General features: G+C 35.2%; 1 protein-coding gene across 1 annotated transcript; it reads left to right on the forward strand.

Annotated features, from left to right (window-relative positions):
- Nucleotides 1-209: 209 nt before the first annotated feature.
- LOC107001275 (presequence protease 1, chloroplastic/mitochondrial-like) lies at nt 210-13063 on the forward strand. The gene is made up of 19 exons (XM_015199389.2): nt 210-530; nt 609-792; nt 1226-1400; nt 1485-1617; nt 1811-1881; nt 2603-2686; nt 4975-5065; nt 5979-6499; nt 6617-6781; nt 6866-7084; nt 7174-7301; nt 8066-8255; nt 9471-9554; nt 9652-9749; nt 9960-10224; nt 10315-10477; nt 10562-10742; nt 11795-11866; nt 12625-13063. Exons 1-19 carry the CDS (start codon nt 278-280, stop codon nt 12764-12766), a joined length of 3219 nt encoding a protein of 1072 aa, XP_015054875.1. The 5' UTR covers nt 210-277; the 3' UTR covers nt 12767-13063.
- The last annotated feature ends 2208 nt before the right edge of the window (nt 13064-15271 follow it).

Here is a 15271-nt window from a genome sequence, read left to right on the forward strand (position 1 = left end):
AATTGGATAAAATTAACCATAAAATTTTATGTAGTCATATGCTTCTTTTAATTATTTTCCTCTAATTTGGGAGGTAGAGAAGCTTGCAAAATGGCTTAATAACTCTCCACAAAAATAATTTTGTGCAAAACACGAAAATTTGGAAATAACCAAAGTCATTTTAGACCGTTCACTACTAAAACCCCCTTTGATATTTCTATATAGTATCGTTCTGACCATAAACCCCATCTTCTTCTTCACACACTTATTTTCTTTTATCTTTCTCCGCAAGCCATCAATGGAGAGAGCGGTGCTTCTTCGCTCTCTATCTTCTACTTCCACTCTCGCTTTCTCTAGAATCTTCTCACGCTCTTCACACAGATTCGCTTCTTACTCAGCTAGACGACACATTTTACTCCAGAATCTTCACCGCCGGCGTTCACTTGTTCGGAGTAACGTTCGAGGAATATCATCTTCAATCAACTTGAAAAGACAGTTTTACCCTTTATCTGTTCGAGCTATCGCTACTTCTTCCCCTCAATCATCTCAAGGTGATGAATACACCATTGCTATCTTCTAATTTGACTCTTTCTTGTCTAATTTTGAGTCTTTCTTGTTTTGATTTTCAGAGTTTCTTGGTGCTGATGATGAAGTTGCGGAGAAATTCGGGTTCGAGAAAGTGTCTGAGCAGTTTATTGATGAGTGTAAATCTAAAGCTGTATTGTATAAACACAAGAAAACAGGCGCTGAAGTAATGTCAGTGTCCAATGACGATGAGAATAAAGTTTTCGGTGTTGTCTTCCGGACGCCTCCGTAAGTTTCTCTTCTCGTATTGTAGTGTGCTTATAAGGACTACTTATCTATTAATGTGGCTAATGAGTTCTTGATAAGTTCTTGATTTGTTACAATGTGGCCGATGTGTTCTTGATTTGTGACACATAATCTGTTTCTTGGTAAGTTCTTGATTTGTTAGAGTAATGAAATAAAAAAGACAAAAACGGAGTTACTTGCCGATGGAAATCAAGGTTTTGATAAATTTGGTTGATGAGTTATTGATAAATTCTTGCTTTGTTTCGCTAAGAATCTGTTTCTTGATTAGTTCTTTATTCATTTGAGTAATGAAATCAAGAAAGACAAAGAAGGAGCTACTTGTCAATGGAAATCAAGATTTTGATAATATTTACTTTTGTTGTTCTTTATGGAAAACAAGTAACAGCCCGTGCCTGAAAACTTAATGTTAATGCAGGAAAGATTCTACTGGAATTCCTCACATATTGGAACACAGTGTATTGTGCGGTTCAAGAAAGTATCCCCTGAAAGAACCATTTGTTGAACTGTTGAAGGGAAGCTTGAACACTTTTCTGAATGCTTTCACATATCCAGATAGGACATGTTATCCTGTGGCGTCCACAAATACAAAGGTTATGACAACATCACGTGTTGAATATTATTATGGAACTACAAGTTTGCCATCTAATACATTCTTATTTATCTCTTCTAAACAGGATTTCTACAACCTGGTTGATGTGTACTTAGATGCTGTCTTTTTCCCTAAATGTGTGGAGGATTTCCAAACATTTCAACAAGAGGGTTGGCATTATGAACTGAATGACCCCTCAGATGAAATTACTTTTAAAGGTTCCCCCATAAGCCTCTTGAGTCATTTTTTTTTTCTGTTTCTTTCGTGTGATAACTTCTTTTTCTTGTGTTTTTATCGATATTCTGCAGCAGCTTCTTCCAACAATTCTTTTTGTCTTTTTCTTTAATCCCAATGGATAGTGGTGCATCCACAGCTTGTCCTTGCATATCTAAAAGTTTTTAAAAACTTCAGGGGTTGTGTTCAATGAGATGAAGGGAGTTTATTCTCAGCCTGATAATCTACTGGGACGAACTTCCCAGCAGGTATGGATGCCACACTTAAGATAGTCATCAAACATTTGTATAAGGGCTGACAAGCTGATTAATTGTTGAAGTATTTTTATATCTTTGCGAGTATGTGGGTTGATTGTTATTGCTGAGTGTTTTTATTAGATATAACAATTTTTATCGATCGGATATAATTAATGAAATTAGCTGTAGAAATGCTATCAATTAATGGACTCCAATTTTTAACTCATTCAATAATTTAAAATCCTGCCGGATCCTGATTAAAAGGTGCGCACGGGATTAGTGAATATCTTATCACATATCAAGCTTGTAATCAATATAGATGCTAACCAGGTTTATTGCCTAAAGACCAAAAAGTAGTTTAGTGCATGAGCTCAACAAATAAGGTGGACTCAGAAGGATTTAAGAACAGTGAATAACTGTATGTGTTAAAAGAAATATTTTGTGCATTTTACAAGGTGAGTACTTTGTTTTATATTATATTTACTAAAGTAAATTTAATGCTTGGAAAGTAAGTTCTGGAATTCTAAGTCTTGTGTCAATTCAAAGAGAACATCACAAAGCTGTGTACATGGCTAATACTTCATGTAAGGGATTTGTAATTTAATGCTGCCAATACACTTCAGATATTTCTTTATTCAATAGCTCAATTCATGTGTTTCTTCCACAAAATAGAAGTGGTGCTATATTTTTACCAACTATTGTTTACTTAAGTAGTGACTTATGTCTTCTACAGGCGCTTTTTCCTGATAATACCTATGGTGTTGACAGTGGTGGTGACCCACGAGTAATTCCTAGCCTTTCTTTTGAGGAATTTAAGGTTGGTAGTCTCTTTCCCATTAGTTTTGCTTGTTCTTCAAGGATTGTGATCTTCAAAATATTCACATCACTTATAAAAAAGAACTTCAAAGCATTCACACGTTTTTGTTATTACAATCATACAATGCTAATCTTTCTTCATAACATGATTATGTCAATTCTTGGATTCTTCCCATTGTCGTTTCGTAGTATTTCCCAATGTTTCTTGTCATGCTTGTTGTGAGGGTGTTTAGTTGAATTTGGATGTTATTGAAAACTGTGGGCCAGAGTTGTTTGTGGTTGTATTACTTGCTTCATGTATACAGTTGCTCCATTGTGTTTTATAACTTATAAGTGTACCTGTATTTTCAACTGCGAAGAGAGAACTTGAGCTGCTATCTTTTGGTGCCTGATAAATCATATCTTATCTGGTTAACTGTCATATTGTAGCTGACGAAGTACGCTAGAAGCTAGAGTTATGATGTTCAATGATTCTCTCTTGCTTACAAGTTATGTAGAAGTTTGTATATGCTCCATGCACAATCAAATGGCTTGTGAATTGTCATCATTCTATAATCAAGTTGTGCAGATGTGGCTGTTCTTTATCATATTGTTTTCATCTTGTTTTCATGGGTTTTGAACACATTAGAATCTAGGGTCTGCGGGCTTTAATCTTCAAGGTGAGAAACCATAAGCTTCTCAAATGAAGTGTGCTTAGCAACATGATTTGGGCCATACAAGGTCGAGATATCACACAAATATTTATCGAGGCTCTTAGAAGGATCACAGTTTGTAAAGGTGTGCAGAAACCTTGATAAAAGGCATAGAAAAAGCTGGATGTTTTGCTTCAGTAAGGTAGCGCTTCACTACAAGCATTAAGGTGAACCGGTGTGTGTCTACAAATGCTAGATAACTGACCTATGGACCCTGCATTGAGATGGATTAATATACTTATTCTTAATCAAAGTTATGAAAAAATTGCTAGAGATATTAAAAGTTATTATAAGAAATCTAGCCACTACATTTGAATAGAGGTTAAAACTATTTGTTTCTGTAAGTTGCAAAAATTAAAGTGGTTTTGAGTTTAACATGGTTTTACTTCACATGTTTTACACAAGTAGTAGCTTTGTAGATTCTTTGTCCATATGGTTGTTTTATTACAGTTTTTTTTAAGAATGGTAACAATGCTGTTTTTAACTTTTTATTATAGTTGGTTCTAGCATTATGTGTGTGGTTGTGTGTATGTTTTCTTAGTGTACACCTTCTTCACTAACACGACTTTTGCCAATTACCAGACATAGCTAACCTGTTGGTGCTTCCACACTTTGCTTTTGACAGCACCTAGAAGGACATATGAAATCATGGTTTTTAGTGTAAGATGTCAGTACTTGGGTATCAGGAAGAATTACCTTGGCCATTGTAGTGATTCCATTGTCTTAAATTAATCCTGGTCTAAAAGGTTACGTTGATTGTTTTTTTTTTTTTTGAAATGGTTGCAAGTTTTGTTGATTGCTAGAATGTTAAGTTTCAATGTTAGATTGTTAAGTTATAATATATGAAGAGTTAAGTTCTTAAGTTGGAGATTGTGCTGCATGGACAATATTATATGTATTATGTTCGGCCACCAATACGTAGATGTTTTGTATTCAATTAAAATCTTCTTTTCTCTCATACACATAGTATTAGAAGTTCTTCAATCTTTGTAGAGATTTAAGTAGCTTCAGCTATCACTAAACGGTCTTATACTACTTGTTGGCTAAAGTCTTACCTCTCTTTCTCTTTCTGGTGGCTGATTTGATGGCATCTCACCTCTTCACTCGTGTCCATTCCTTCTGATCATTTTTAAGACATTAACCTTCCATTAGATTTCGATAACCAAGGTTTTTCCTGGAAGGTTCTGATGGTGACTTTCACCAAAGTTTTCATCATTTATTGTGGTGAATCTTTTGGTGTTCATGTATAAATGTTAAGTTAAATTATTGGATGAGTTAAGTCCTTTAATTGGATGTTGTTACACATTGGAAAAATATCGTGTATTGTAACCGAGCCGTATATATAGTTGCTTTGAAGAATCAAAAAGAAAAGAAGATGCATAATGAGACAACTGCAATTTGAAACTATGCATATATACTGTATAGGTTAGTGATGCATCAATATTTCTTAAAATATTTCAAGCTACACCTATTACTTGGTAATGCTGGCAAAAGGGAGAGTAATCGTGACTAATTAACTAACATGTATATCTGCCACTAAGAGTTAATTCCTTAGCCTCTTAGTGTGACTGGTATTTTCTGTTCTATATTTTTGCAGGAGTTCCACAGAAAATTTTACCATCCTAGCAATGCAAGAATATGGTTTTATGGAGACGATGACCCAAATGAACGTCTGCGGATCTTAAGTGGTACTTACTCGTTTGCCTCTTACAATTTCAAATGAACATGAACAGTGTTAATTGTCGTGGTTTGCCTATACTAGGAATCCTTGTTGAACAGTGGTTTGGCTCGGATATTCATTACTCTCATGTACTTTTTAGATGTGTTAAAGGACACATGGATATTACAAAATCGTTGACATTCCAATCTCAGAAACTTTACCTACACCTATCAGAGGCCTCATTTTATTCTAATTTTTTTGCACATAGCTCAACAGCATATGGACATCATTACACAAAATTTTAAAAATTTGGGGGACATGACATGTTTTACATTATTTATTTTGTGTGTCATTTCTAGTACAACCAAGATTAACAAGGACACATTGGAAGAAGCATTTGTGACTTCCAAGGTAATGAAAAGCATGTTCCCAATCTTCTATTTAGTTATTATGTGCCCCATTGTTAACTGTGTCCTTGGTTTTTCCCCTCTATTTTATCCCCAGATGTTATTTTGGTAGTGCCTATCATCAGACCCCTATGTGGTCAAGGATTGTTTCCATGTTTTCCTTTGATTTGAGTCATGAAATTTGCAAAAAAAGTATAATTGCTATGTCGCAGGTTCGCTTTCTGTACCTTTTTTTTGGAGCTTATATTCATGTACTTATCCAACTTTTGTTCTTTGTTCTCGGTCGGTTTTGAACAATATACTGGCTGTCAAAAATCCCGGGAGTTCTTCAAAAGTTAAATTAACAGGAAATAGAAATAGAAATAAATAAGTATAACATGCAAATATGCACACAAATTTGTGAATATGTACATGGTATCCAGCTGTATTTGTTCTATCCAGTAATGACTTCAGTTTATATTAGAACCCTGAAGCTTGTCATGAAAACTGGTGCATCTCATGTTCCTATCAAATAATGTGTGTAATTACGTGCAGAGTATTTGAACATGTTTGATGCTAGTTCAGCTCCACACGAATCAAGAGTTGAACCACAAAGACTATTTTCGGAGCCGGTCAGGATTGTAGAAAAATATCCCGTTGGGGAAGATGGGGACCTGAAAAAGAAGCACATGGTGTGCGTTAATTGGCTGCTATCTGACAAGCCACTGGATTTGGAAACTGAGCTTGCCCTAGGATTTCTGGATCATCTGCTTTTGGGAACTCCAGCTTCTCCCTTGAGGAAGATCTTGCTAGAAAGTGGTTTAGGAGATGCTATTGTTGGTGGAGGGATTGAGGATGAGCTCCTTCAGCCTCAGTTTAGCATTGGGTTGAAGGGTGTCTCAGAAGAGAACATTCAAAAGGTTGAAGAATTGATCATGAGCACCCTACAAGGCTTAGCTGAGAAAGGTTTTGATTCGGATGCCGTGGAGGCATCAATGAACACAATTGAATTTTCTCTTAGAGAAAATAACACTGGCTCATTCCCACGTGGTTTAGCATTGATGCTCCGCTCCATTGTACGATAGAACTTTGATTAGTCTATCATTTGTCTTGATTCTCATCACTTGCATTTTCTTTTCCCTTCTTTTGTAATGGATATATTTATTTTTTTTTCATTTTGATGTTTCTTCTAGGGGAAATGGGTTTATGACATGGATCCTTTTGAACCACTGAAGTATCAGAAGCCTTTGGAGGCCCTGAAAGCCAGAATAGCTAAGGAAGGCTCCAAAGCTGTTTTTGCTCCTTTAATGGACCAATACATCTTGAGGAATCCACACCGTGTAACGGTTGAGATGCAGGTTATTATCGTCAATTCTAATTTTGTTTCTTTGAAAAGATATGTGCTTTTGGTGTCTGTTATATAAGAGTGTTCTTTTCTTCAGCCTGACCCAGAGAAGGCATCTCGTGAAGAACAAATAGAAAAGGAAACACTGGATAAAGTTAAAGCAAGCATGACCCAAGAGGATCTTGCTGAACTGGCTCGAGCAACACATGAGCTACGGTTAAAGCAAGAAACTCCTGACCCACCAGAAGCTCTAAAGAGTGTTCCCAGCCTCTCTCTACAAGATATTCCTCGAGAACCTGTCCTAGTTCCAACTGAGGTAATCACAACTTACCCTGTTCTTTTCTTTTCTTTAATTCGGTTAAATTAGATTCCATTTTAGAGCAACTTGTTTGGCCTTTTATGTAGATTGGAGACATCAATGGGGTAAAAGTTTTGAAGCACGACCTCTTCACAAACGATGTTCTTTATGCTGAAGTTGTCTTCAACTTGAGCTCATTGAAGCAAGAGCTGCTACCATTAGTCCCACTTTTCTGGTAATATGTTTCGCTGAACTGCTTAGATATTAATGTTTCTATTACAGTGAACGGCTCTTGTTCTCTAAAAAGAAAGGATAAAGAGATTTTCTAATAGGGAGGTGAAACAAACAGTGGAAATAAATGAACTTAGAATTTATAGGTATGGCATAGTAAAAGTTACACTCATGAAGACCCTCACTGGATCAGTCGTTGCGGTCTCATATTCTTTTGATATGTTATTTGAACTTGATGATTGTATATTGTATAGGCTTCTTTGGTCCTTGAGTTGAAGGGAGATGCATCAAGTTTCTGTCAGAAGCCATTGCTATCTTCAAGCATTATAGTGGTCCTTGTTCTGATAAAACCCAAGTCTTGTTTGCCTTCTCTCTTCTCGAGACTTTGTTCAGTAGATCGGTAGTGGGTTTTCCCATCCTTCTGTCTATCCCTGTTTGTTCATGAGGTCTCCAGTTTCTTGCCTGCATTATTTGAAACTTTTGTATCATATTCATATCTCTCTAGAATACGCTTTGTGGTTCTCAGAAGTGTGTTCAGGTAGCTTTTTGTAACTTTAGAAATTTTTGACATTGTGCGATTGAAAGGACTAGCTGTAGCTGATGATAGTGAAGCTCAACTTGAGGAGGAGCAGGGTTATGATGACCTAGTAGGCCGATGCATCTTTTAACCTTTGGGGTTGTGTAAAGCCATTCCTAGCTTTTTGATAGTGAGATGTGAGTTCATGAATCGAAGATTATTTGATTCTGATGTGCAAAATTTCTTGACAGTCAGTCTCTGCTGGAGATGGGCACAAAGGATTTAGACTTTGTGCAGTTGAACCAGTTAATTGGAAGGAAAACTGGAGGGCTATCAGTCTATCCTTTCACCTCATCCGTGCATGGCAAGGTGGAGCCATGTAGCAAGATAATTGTTCGAGGCAAAGCCATGTCACAACGTACAGAAGATTTATTTTACTTGGTAAATCAGTTTTTTGGTAATTTATAGCTTTAAATGGTCATCTTCCACTCTATAGAAAACATGATGTGATGTAATTGTATGTGAATAGGGGTGGTAATTTTATGTTTCAAGGTCTTTGTAGTGATGACATTTGAGCCAATGAACTGTCAAAGTTGTCTTAAAATTTAACAGGAAAAGGTGTTTGTTAAGTTTTACTGTTTTTGACATACAAGTAGGCTTTCCTCAAAATGATCAGGTTTGTGTAGATTTCCATATAGTGGGTATGACTGAGTACAGTTTGTGTAGATTTTCAATTAGTGGTTTAAGCACTGTATAAGGTAAGTTTTAGATTGAGAGTGCTTAGTTGGCTAGTAAAGTGATGGTGTGTGTTGTCTATAAACTTGTGCCGAGCATGTTGTCATATGGAACTATTGGCCTTCGACAAACTCCAGACTCTATTCCTTAATTTGTTTCCTTCCTTCAAGGAAGCTAAGTTATTAATGCATTTTTCCAACATGATATAAACTTACTTATCCCTTTGCCTTTTTTGAAAAATTTAGAGTCATTATAAACTTGTGCCGAGCATGTTGCTATGTGGAATTATTGGCCTTTGATGAACTCCAGACTCTATTCCTCAATTTGTTTCCTTCACTTCAAGGAAGCTAAATGAATTATGCATCTTGCCAACATGATATAACCTTACTTATCCCTTTGCATTTTCTGATATATTTAGAGTCTCCTATTGGTTCAATTTATGAGTTCTACCTTGGATAAATTAAAAGAGGAGATGAGGGCAATATTAAGCTCTAGAGGACATACCTTCCTTACTTTCAAGTCTTGGATTTAAACCTTGATTTTGAGCGAAGCATCATATTTCTCATACCAGCATAGGAAGGAAGACAATATCATAAAATCATAGTTGCAACCTGGATGGAGATTTCATGTAAATCTTGCTTGTATTTGGACCTCTTAATCATATTTATAAAGTATCGAACATGATTATACAATTTCCTTTGACATACAGTATCTGGTATATGGATTTGTTTGGTAGAAATTAGTCCTAAGTCTACTAATGGACCTTGTCAATCATGCCAACTATACTGAATATAAGGTAGTATGAACCGTTTTCTCGCTATGAGCTGATGCTCTGACTTGGTGGTAGTAGATATCTATGAAGCTTGTAATTTATCTAGCCATTTTCTTATTGATAAGATCTTGTCAATTTGTTTCTTGTAGATCAACCGCGTTCTTCAAGATGTCCAGCTTGATGACCAAAAGCGTTTCAAGCAGTTCGTTTCTCAAAGCAGATCGAGAATGGAGGTATACATACATGCAGTCTTGGAACAGTAAGAGCTATTGTAAATGAATGTGCATGGTGTATAATCTAACTTTTTCTCTCATGAACTTTTGGTTCTAGAATCGTCTAAGAGGCAGTGGTCATAGCGTTGCTGCTGCAAGGATGGGTGCAAAGCTTAACGTTGCCGGGTGGATATCTGAACAAATGGGTGGTGTTAGGTTAGATGACTTTGTCCCTTTAATATTTTATGACTTTGTCCCAATGATGGTTGTTGGACAAAATTTTCAATCTTCAATGGGCCTATCCCTCTGGGTACCTACGTATTGATCCTGATTGGCCAGCTTTGGCTGATTTAGAAAAAGGAGAATGTAAATATTTGAACAGCATAATTTACTCGTTCCCCTCTTTCTCTGTGTGTGTGCGCGCAGCTACTTGGAATTTCTGAAGGTTCTTGAAGACCAAGTTGAGAAGGATTGGTCCCAAATATCATCATCCCTTGAGGAGATCCGAAAATCTTTACTTTCCAAGAATGGGTGTCTGATAAATTTGACAGCTGATGGGAAGAATCTCAACAACGCGGAGAAACATATTAGCAAATTTCTTGATTTGCTTCCAAGCACATCTCTAGTAGAGCCAGCTGCTTGGAATGCACAGTTGTCTCGCTCAAATGAAGCTTTTGTTGTTCCTACTCAGGTTAGCTGTCTCCTAAGATTTGTTGTTCGACCTTACCACTATCTAACTGTCGAAATTTAGCTGATGATTTTGAGGGGATACTTCTTATAGGTGAATTATGTTGGAAAAGCAGCTAATCTGTATGAAGCTGGTTATGAGCTTAAAGGCAGTGCTTATGTTATTTCTAATTATATAAGTAATACATGGCTCTGGGATCGTGTACGTGTTAGTGGTGGAGCTTATGGAGGATTTTGTAGTTTTGACTCCCATTCAGGTACCGTTTGTGTTCATCTTATCTGAAGATGTACTTCCAGGTCCAAAGTCTCTCTAGCTAACATCTTAGATTTTGGCTCATCAGGGGTATTCTCATTTTTATCCTACCGAGACCCAAATTTATTGAAGACACTTGATGTGTATGACGGAACCAGTAGTTTCCTTAAAGAACTTGAAATGGATAATGATGCACTCACAAAGGCAATTATTGGGACTATTGGAGATGTAGATTCTTACCAGTTGCCTGACGCCAAAGGATACAGTAGGTAAGTGGATGACCAGTCCTTTTCTATGCTCTCATATTACTCTCCAGTGCAAGGACATCTTCCTATGCTTCCATTCTCTAATTATCGATTCGCTAGGCTAGATCATTTCAATTAAAATTTCTTTCTTGTTTTTGTCAATATTGAACCTGATTCTGTATTTACCTTTGTACTGTTGGAGTGCTTTGGGAAGGGTTCTTTTAATTCCGTGAATGTTAGGTGTTCTGTTTGGTAATACACACAAAATATCTTGTCAATGTTTTTTCTTCACGACGTCCTTATTGTAGGCCTGCATATTTTGTGTTTTTTCAGATTAGTTAGGCTTGATCTGTTTTTAATTTGTTGTGGTCTATAGAACTGTTAATACAGAGGCAAAAAAAAAAAAATTTGAACTACCAAAATGATGAGTAGTTGGCTTTGGTTTGAGGATAATAAATTTTTCTTTTCTATAGGGATTTGATAATCAGCTTATTCTTTATTTGCAATTGCAAAAATCAATATCCATTGGATCCATTGATAACGATTGCCATGAGTTAACTTATAGGAACAATTGGATTCAGTTGGTTACATGCAAGATAATAATTGAAGAAGTGCAAATTATACAAATTTTTTTTTTCATTTTTCATTTTTATAGGGCTATACGGACCTATTTAGTCACGTTTTCATATTCCAATGAACATAATCCATTTGTTATTATTCTCAAAGGATAAGATTATTCTCTTTACCAAACACATGAGGATCAATTTCACATATAATTTAGAAAAATCGTTGTATTTTACTATGACTTTGCTTTACTATTACTTTATTTTCTTGATTTAAAATCTTTTGACTTTTAGGATTGGATTTCAAGTTAGTAATTTCTTCTTTATCCTTTCTTCATCTAAATATGCCAATGTCCAACTGTTTGTCAATCTATAAACTCTGGAGAAAAGAGTAATAGTTTGACCTTATAGTCTGTCCAGTCTGTGTGCTAATTGAGAATTTTCTTGACATTGCTCATGATATAATGTTCTCTGGTTTGTATTGAATCTAATGATGTTCGCTCATGCTCTCAGTTTGTTACGATATTTACTGGGAGTAACAGATGAAGAAAGACAAAGGAGACGTGAGGAGATATTATCAACAAGGTAAAAGTGTTGAACCTTTCTGTATTTAGCTTAAATATTGATCTATAATAAGTAATAAGTGAGTGCAAGTAATGTTAAGTACATGATTTTCTAGCAACAGCAAATGCCATAGCCACCTCTTTCCTCTTGGCTGATATGCATGAGTTCTCTTTTTAGATATAACATAGTTTTTAATTTAAGTGCAATTTTGTTTCCATGATATGGTATGACATATGTGTAACTGGTGTCTCTGGCTGATATGTATGCATTTTCTATTTTAGATTTAAACGTAGAACCAAATTCATCTGAATTTTGTTTTCATATATGGTATGACACATCACACATGTATAGTTTGGTGCTTTTCTGTGCAGCACTGCTCAGCTGCTGAAATGATCTATTATATCATGAACTAGCTTGGTCCATTTGATAATATTACTATTTGTTGGCTGTTGAGTAAACTTACCCCCATGCTGTTATGTTGTTTCATTTTCACTTGATAAGCCCCTCTTCCTTTATGACAAAAATGTTCCATGTTAAAGTTAGGGATGATGAGATCATTTAACCTTGTAAATTATTGAAGTATACAAAAACATAGATCCGCAATGCAAGACAACTCTTGGTCTAGATCAGCATAGAATGCAAAGAAAGATCAATATAGAACGTGTTGAAAATTAGTAATCAAATTTGCAATTTATATACCTGTTGTGCAATAGCAGTTTCACATTCTTCCATATGAGTTGTATAAACTTATACTAATCATGCTTCTTTTCCGTCAATAGTCTGGAAGATTTCAGGAAATTTGGAGACGTCATGGAGGCAGTTAAAGATAAAGGGGTGGTTGTTGCTGTTGCATCACCAGATGATGTTGAGGCAGCCAACAAGGAGCGTTCTAACTTCTTGGAAGTCAAGAAAGCACTCTGATTCTGATCAAGTCTTTCTCGGAAAATGCTTGTATGCATTATTTGCTGTTAGAATCCTCAATCCCGTATTAAACCAAAGGAAGCCAAGAAGGGGAAAAAAAGGACTAGAGAATCAGGAAGAATACCAATTCTTTTTTCTTGAGAACATAGTAGCTTTTACAGAAGCTTTGTAAGGCAAAGAAATCAGTGTGCCAATATATTTATTAATCCAATAGCCACCTAAACTTTACTGGGAAGGTACAAGATTACAGTTTTTTAACAGATTAATTTATCTACTTTTAAGTTTTAAAAAAAAAAAGTCTCAAGATACTTATTATTTTGCAATGGTATAATTAACCTTAGAAACTTTGTTTTACATTTAGCCATTGTTTGGTCTGTGTGATAAGTGGTACAGTTTAGCTCAGCTGGATATCAATATACCCCAATGGGTTTTTCACTCATTTCAATCTTTTTACAGGTTGAATATGGGTTTATTATGTGCGAGTCAAAAATCGATAGGAATTGCTATTGCTAATGCTCGGTGGTTGTTTGGTTGGAAATACGTTATCTTGGGATAAGTTATTCCAGGACAATCATTATGAGCGAGTCAAAAATCAGTTGAAATTGCTATTGCAAACATCCGGTGGTTGTTTGGTTGGAATTAAGTTATTCCAGGTTGGTCTAATACCTCTAACCAAATGAAGGATAATATAATTTTGCATTTTATTTTTCTTGATTATTATATCTAATAATTAATACCTCCTATCAAACGACTTCTAAGGATCGTAGAATTTCCAACCATAATTGTTCTCTAATAATACTTGCAAGGCATTTCTACTTCAACTTTGCTTAATTGTACTATTTCTAACTGCTTGAAACCCGAGTATTAGCATATGTCATGCTTTCAGAGTCTCTTTGTACCTTACATTCCTTCAGCAATATAACTTCTAAAAGTTTGGCTCATGTTGTTTAATTTGATAAAGGAAGAAGGTTAGAGTAGGTAAAACACTAGTCAATTTGGAAGGAGTACTCATTGTTTGAGCATAAATTTTCATGTTATGTTGTAGCTCAATATAGCAAAATATTTGTGAATTGTTACATCCATTCTTGGGTAGTAATGTGGTCCTCCACATATGGCATGTGGAGACAATTAGTTAAAAAATAGATGTAAAGAGACATTTACCCTTGTTTTTAGGGGGCCTTGTCTCTCTACACATAACTCCTTTTATATGTGCCACACCCCTTAACTTATCAATATTGGGGAATCCTATGTGCCTTCCAATCTACTACAAATTCCTTTGCATAAACAAACAAAAAAAATGTTTTAAGATAACAACAAGATGAAAATTTTGAGTGCGAGAGACTAATAAAAGTGTTAAAAGCATTTTCTTCCTTCTGATGATATTTTTTTTCCATTAAAAGATGTCACGTATCAAATACCAGAAAATGACTTCTCCATGAATAAAAATTCTCTTCTTTAATTATTAGACTTTGGTCTGAATTATTTTTGCCTAACTATTTAAGAAGTATAAATGGAAAGGTGTAAGGTTGAAATGGGCCGTTGATGGTTGCGTTAAGGCATCTATCTATAACTAACTCGATACACAGTTATATAACTTAATAATTGTCTTATATGAGGATTGTTAGGCACTCTTTTTCCCTTTCTGTTAAAGACTCCTAATTAACTTATTTACCAATTTATATGATAGCTAAGTATCTATGTTGATGGGACGTGTGTAAGCTGATCTTAGTCACGATTATAAAAATTATTTATAAAATGGACACGCGAAATAATTTCTTGATTTGCTTAAGTTAATTTGAGTCGAATGTCTTTTGAAAACAGTCTTTCTACCTCCATGTGATAGTGGTAAAATCTACATACATGATATGTACTCAGACCACACCAGTGAGACTCCCGACCACACCGGTGAGATTCCCTTGTTATTGTTGAGTACTCGAGTTATATATCTACTAGATACATTTTATATATATACAAAAAAAATATAGTGAGAAGTGCTTTTTACTTCTATTTTTCTTTATTTATTTCTCCCTATTTAATTTCTCGAATTGGATATCTTCAAATTTAAACATTCAATAACGTACGTCCTTCCTTATGGTTCTTTATGTTTTTGTTATGTTATGTCGTAGTACTATAAGTAATTGAAGATTTAAAAATTGAAAAAAATAAGTTTGGAGTGTAAGTCAATAAGGAGAGTTAATTTATCCATTTTACACACATTGTCCTATACCAAAATTAATTTAGTGCCATAACATATATGAATCGTGCATGGATGGAGACTTTTTGACAAACCTAATAACCTAACCTATTTGCCATATTATAAATTCAAAACTTATTATAATGTACCTACGTACTTGCCTTATTCCCATGACATCCGATTAAGAGTTTTTTTGAAATTACATTTCTACCTCTCGTCTAACTTAAATTATTTGTACATTGTTATCGATATATTGAAAGATCGTGGAGGAGCTAAGAAATCTGTATCATATCGTATACTCTAATATTTTT

This window comes from Solanum pennellii, chromosome 1 (genome assembly GCF_001406875.1).
Source record: "Solanum pennellii chromosome 1, SPENNV200".
Taxonomy (NCBI): Eukaryota; Viridiplantae; Streptophyta; class Magnoliopsida; order Solanales; family Solanaceae; genus Solanum; species Solanum pennellii.

Coding starts and splice junctions, on each gene's coding strand:
- LOC107001275 (XM_015199389.2), top strand. CDS start 278: ATGGAGAGAGCGGTGCTTCTTCGCTCTCTATCTTCTACTTCCACTCTC. Junction 1,882..2,602: donor TGGGACGAACTTCCCAGCAG/GTATGGATGCCA, acceptor TGTCTTCTACAG/GCGCTTTTTCCTGATAATAC. Junction 9,555..9,651: donor AAAGCAGATCGAGAATGGAG/GTATACATACAT, acceptor TTTTGGTTCTAG/AATCGTCTAAGAGGCAGTGG.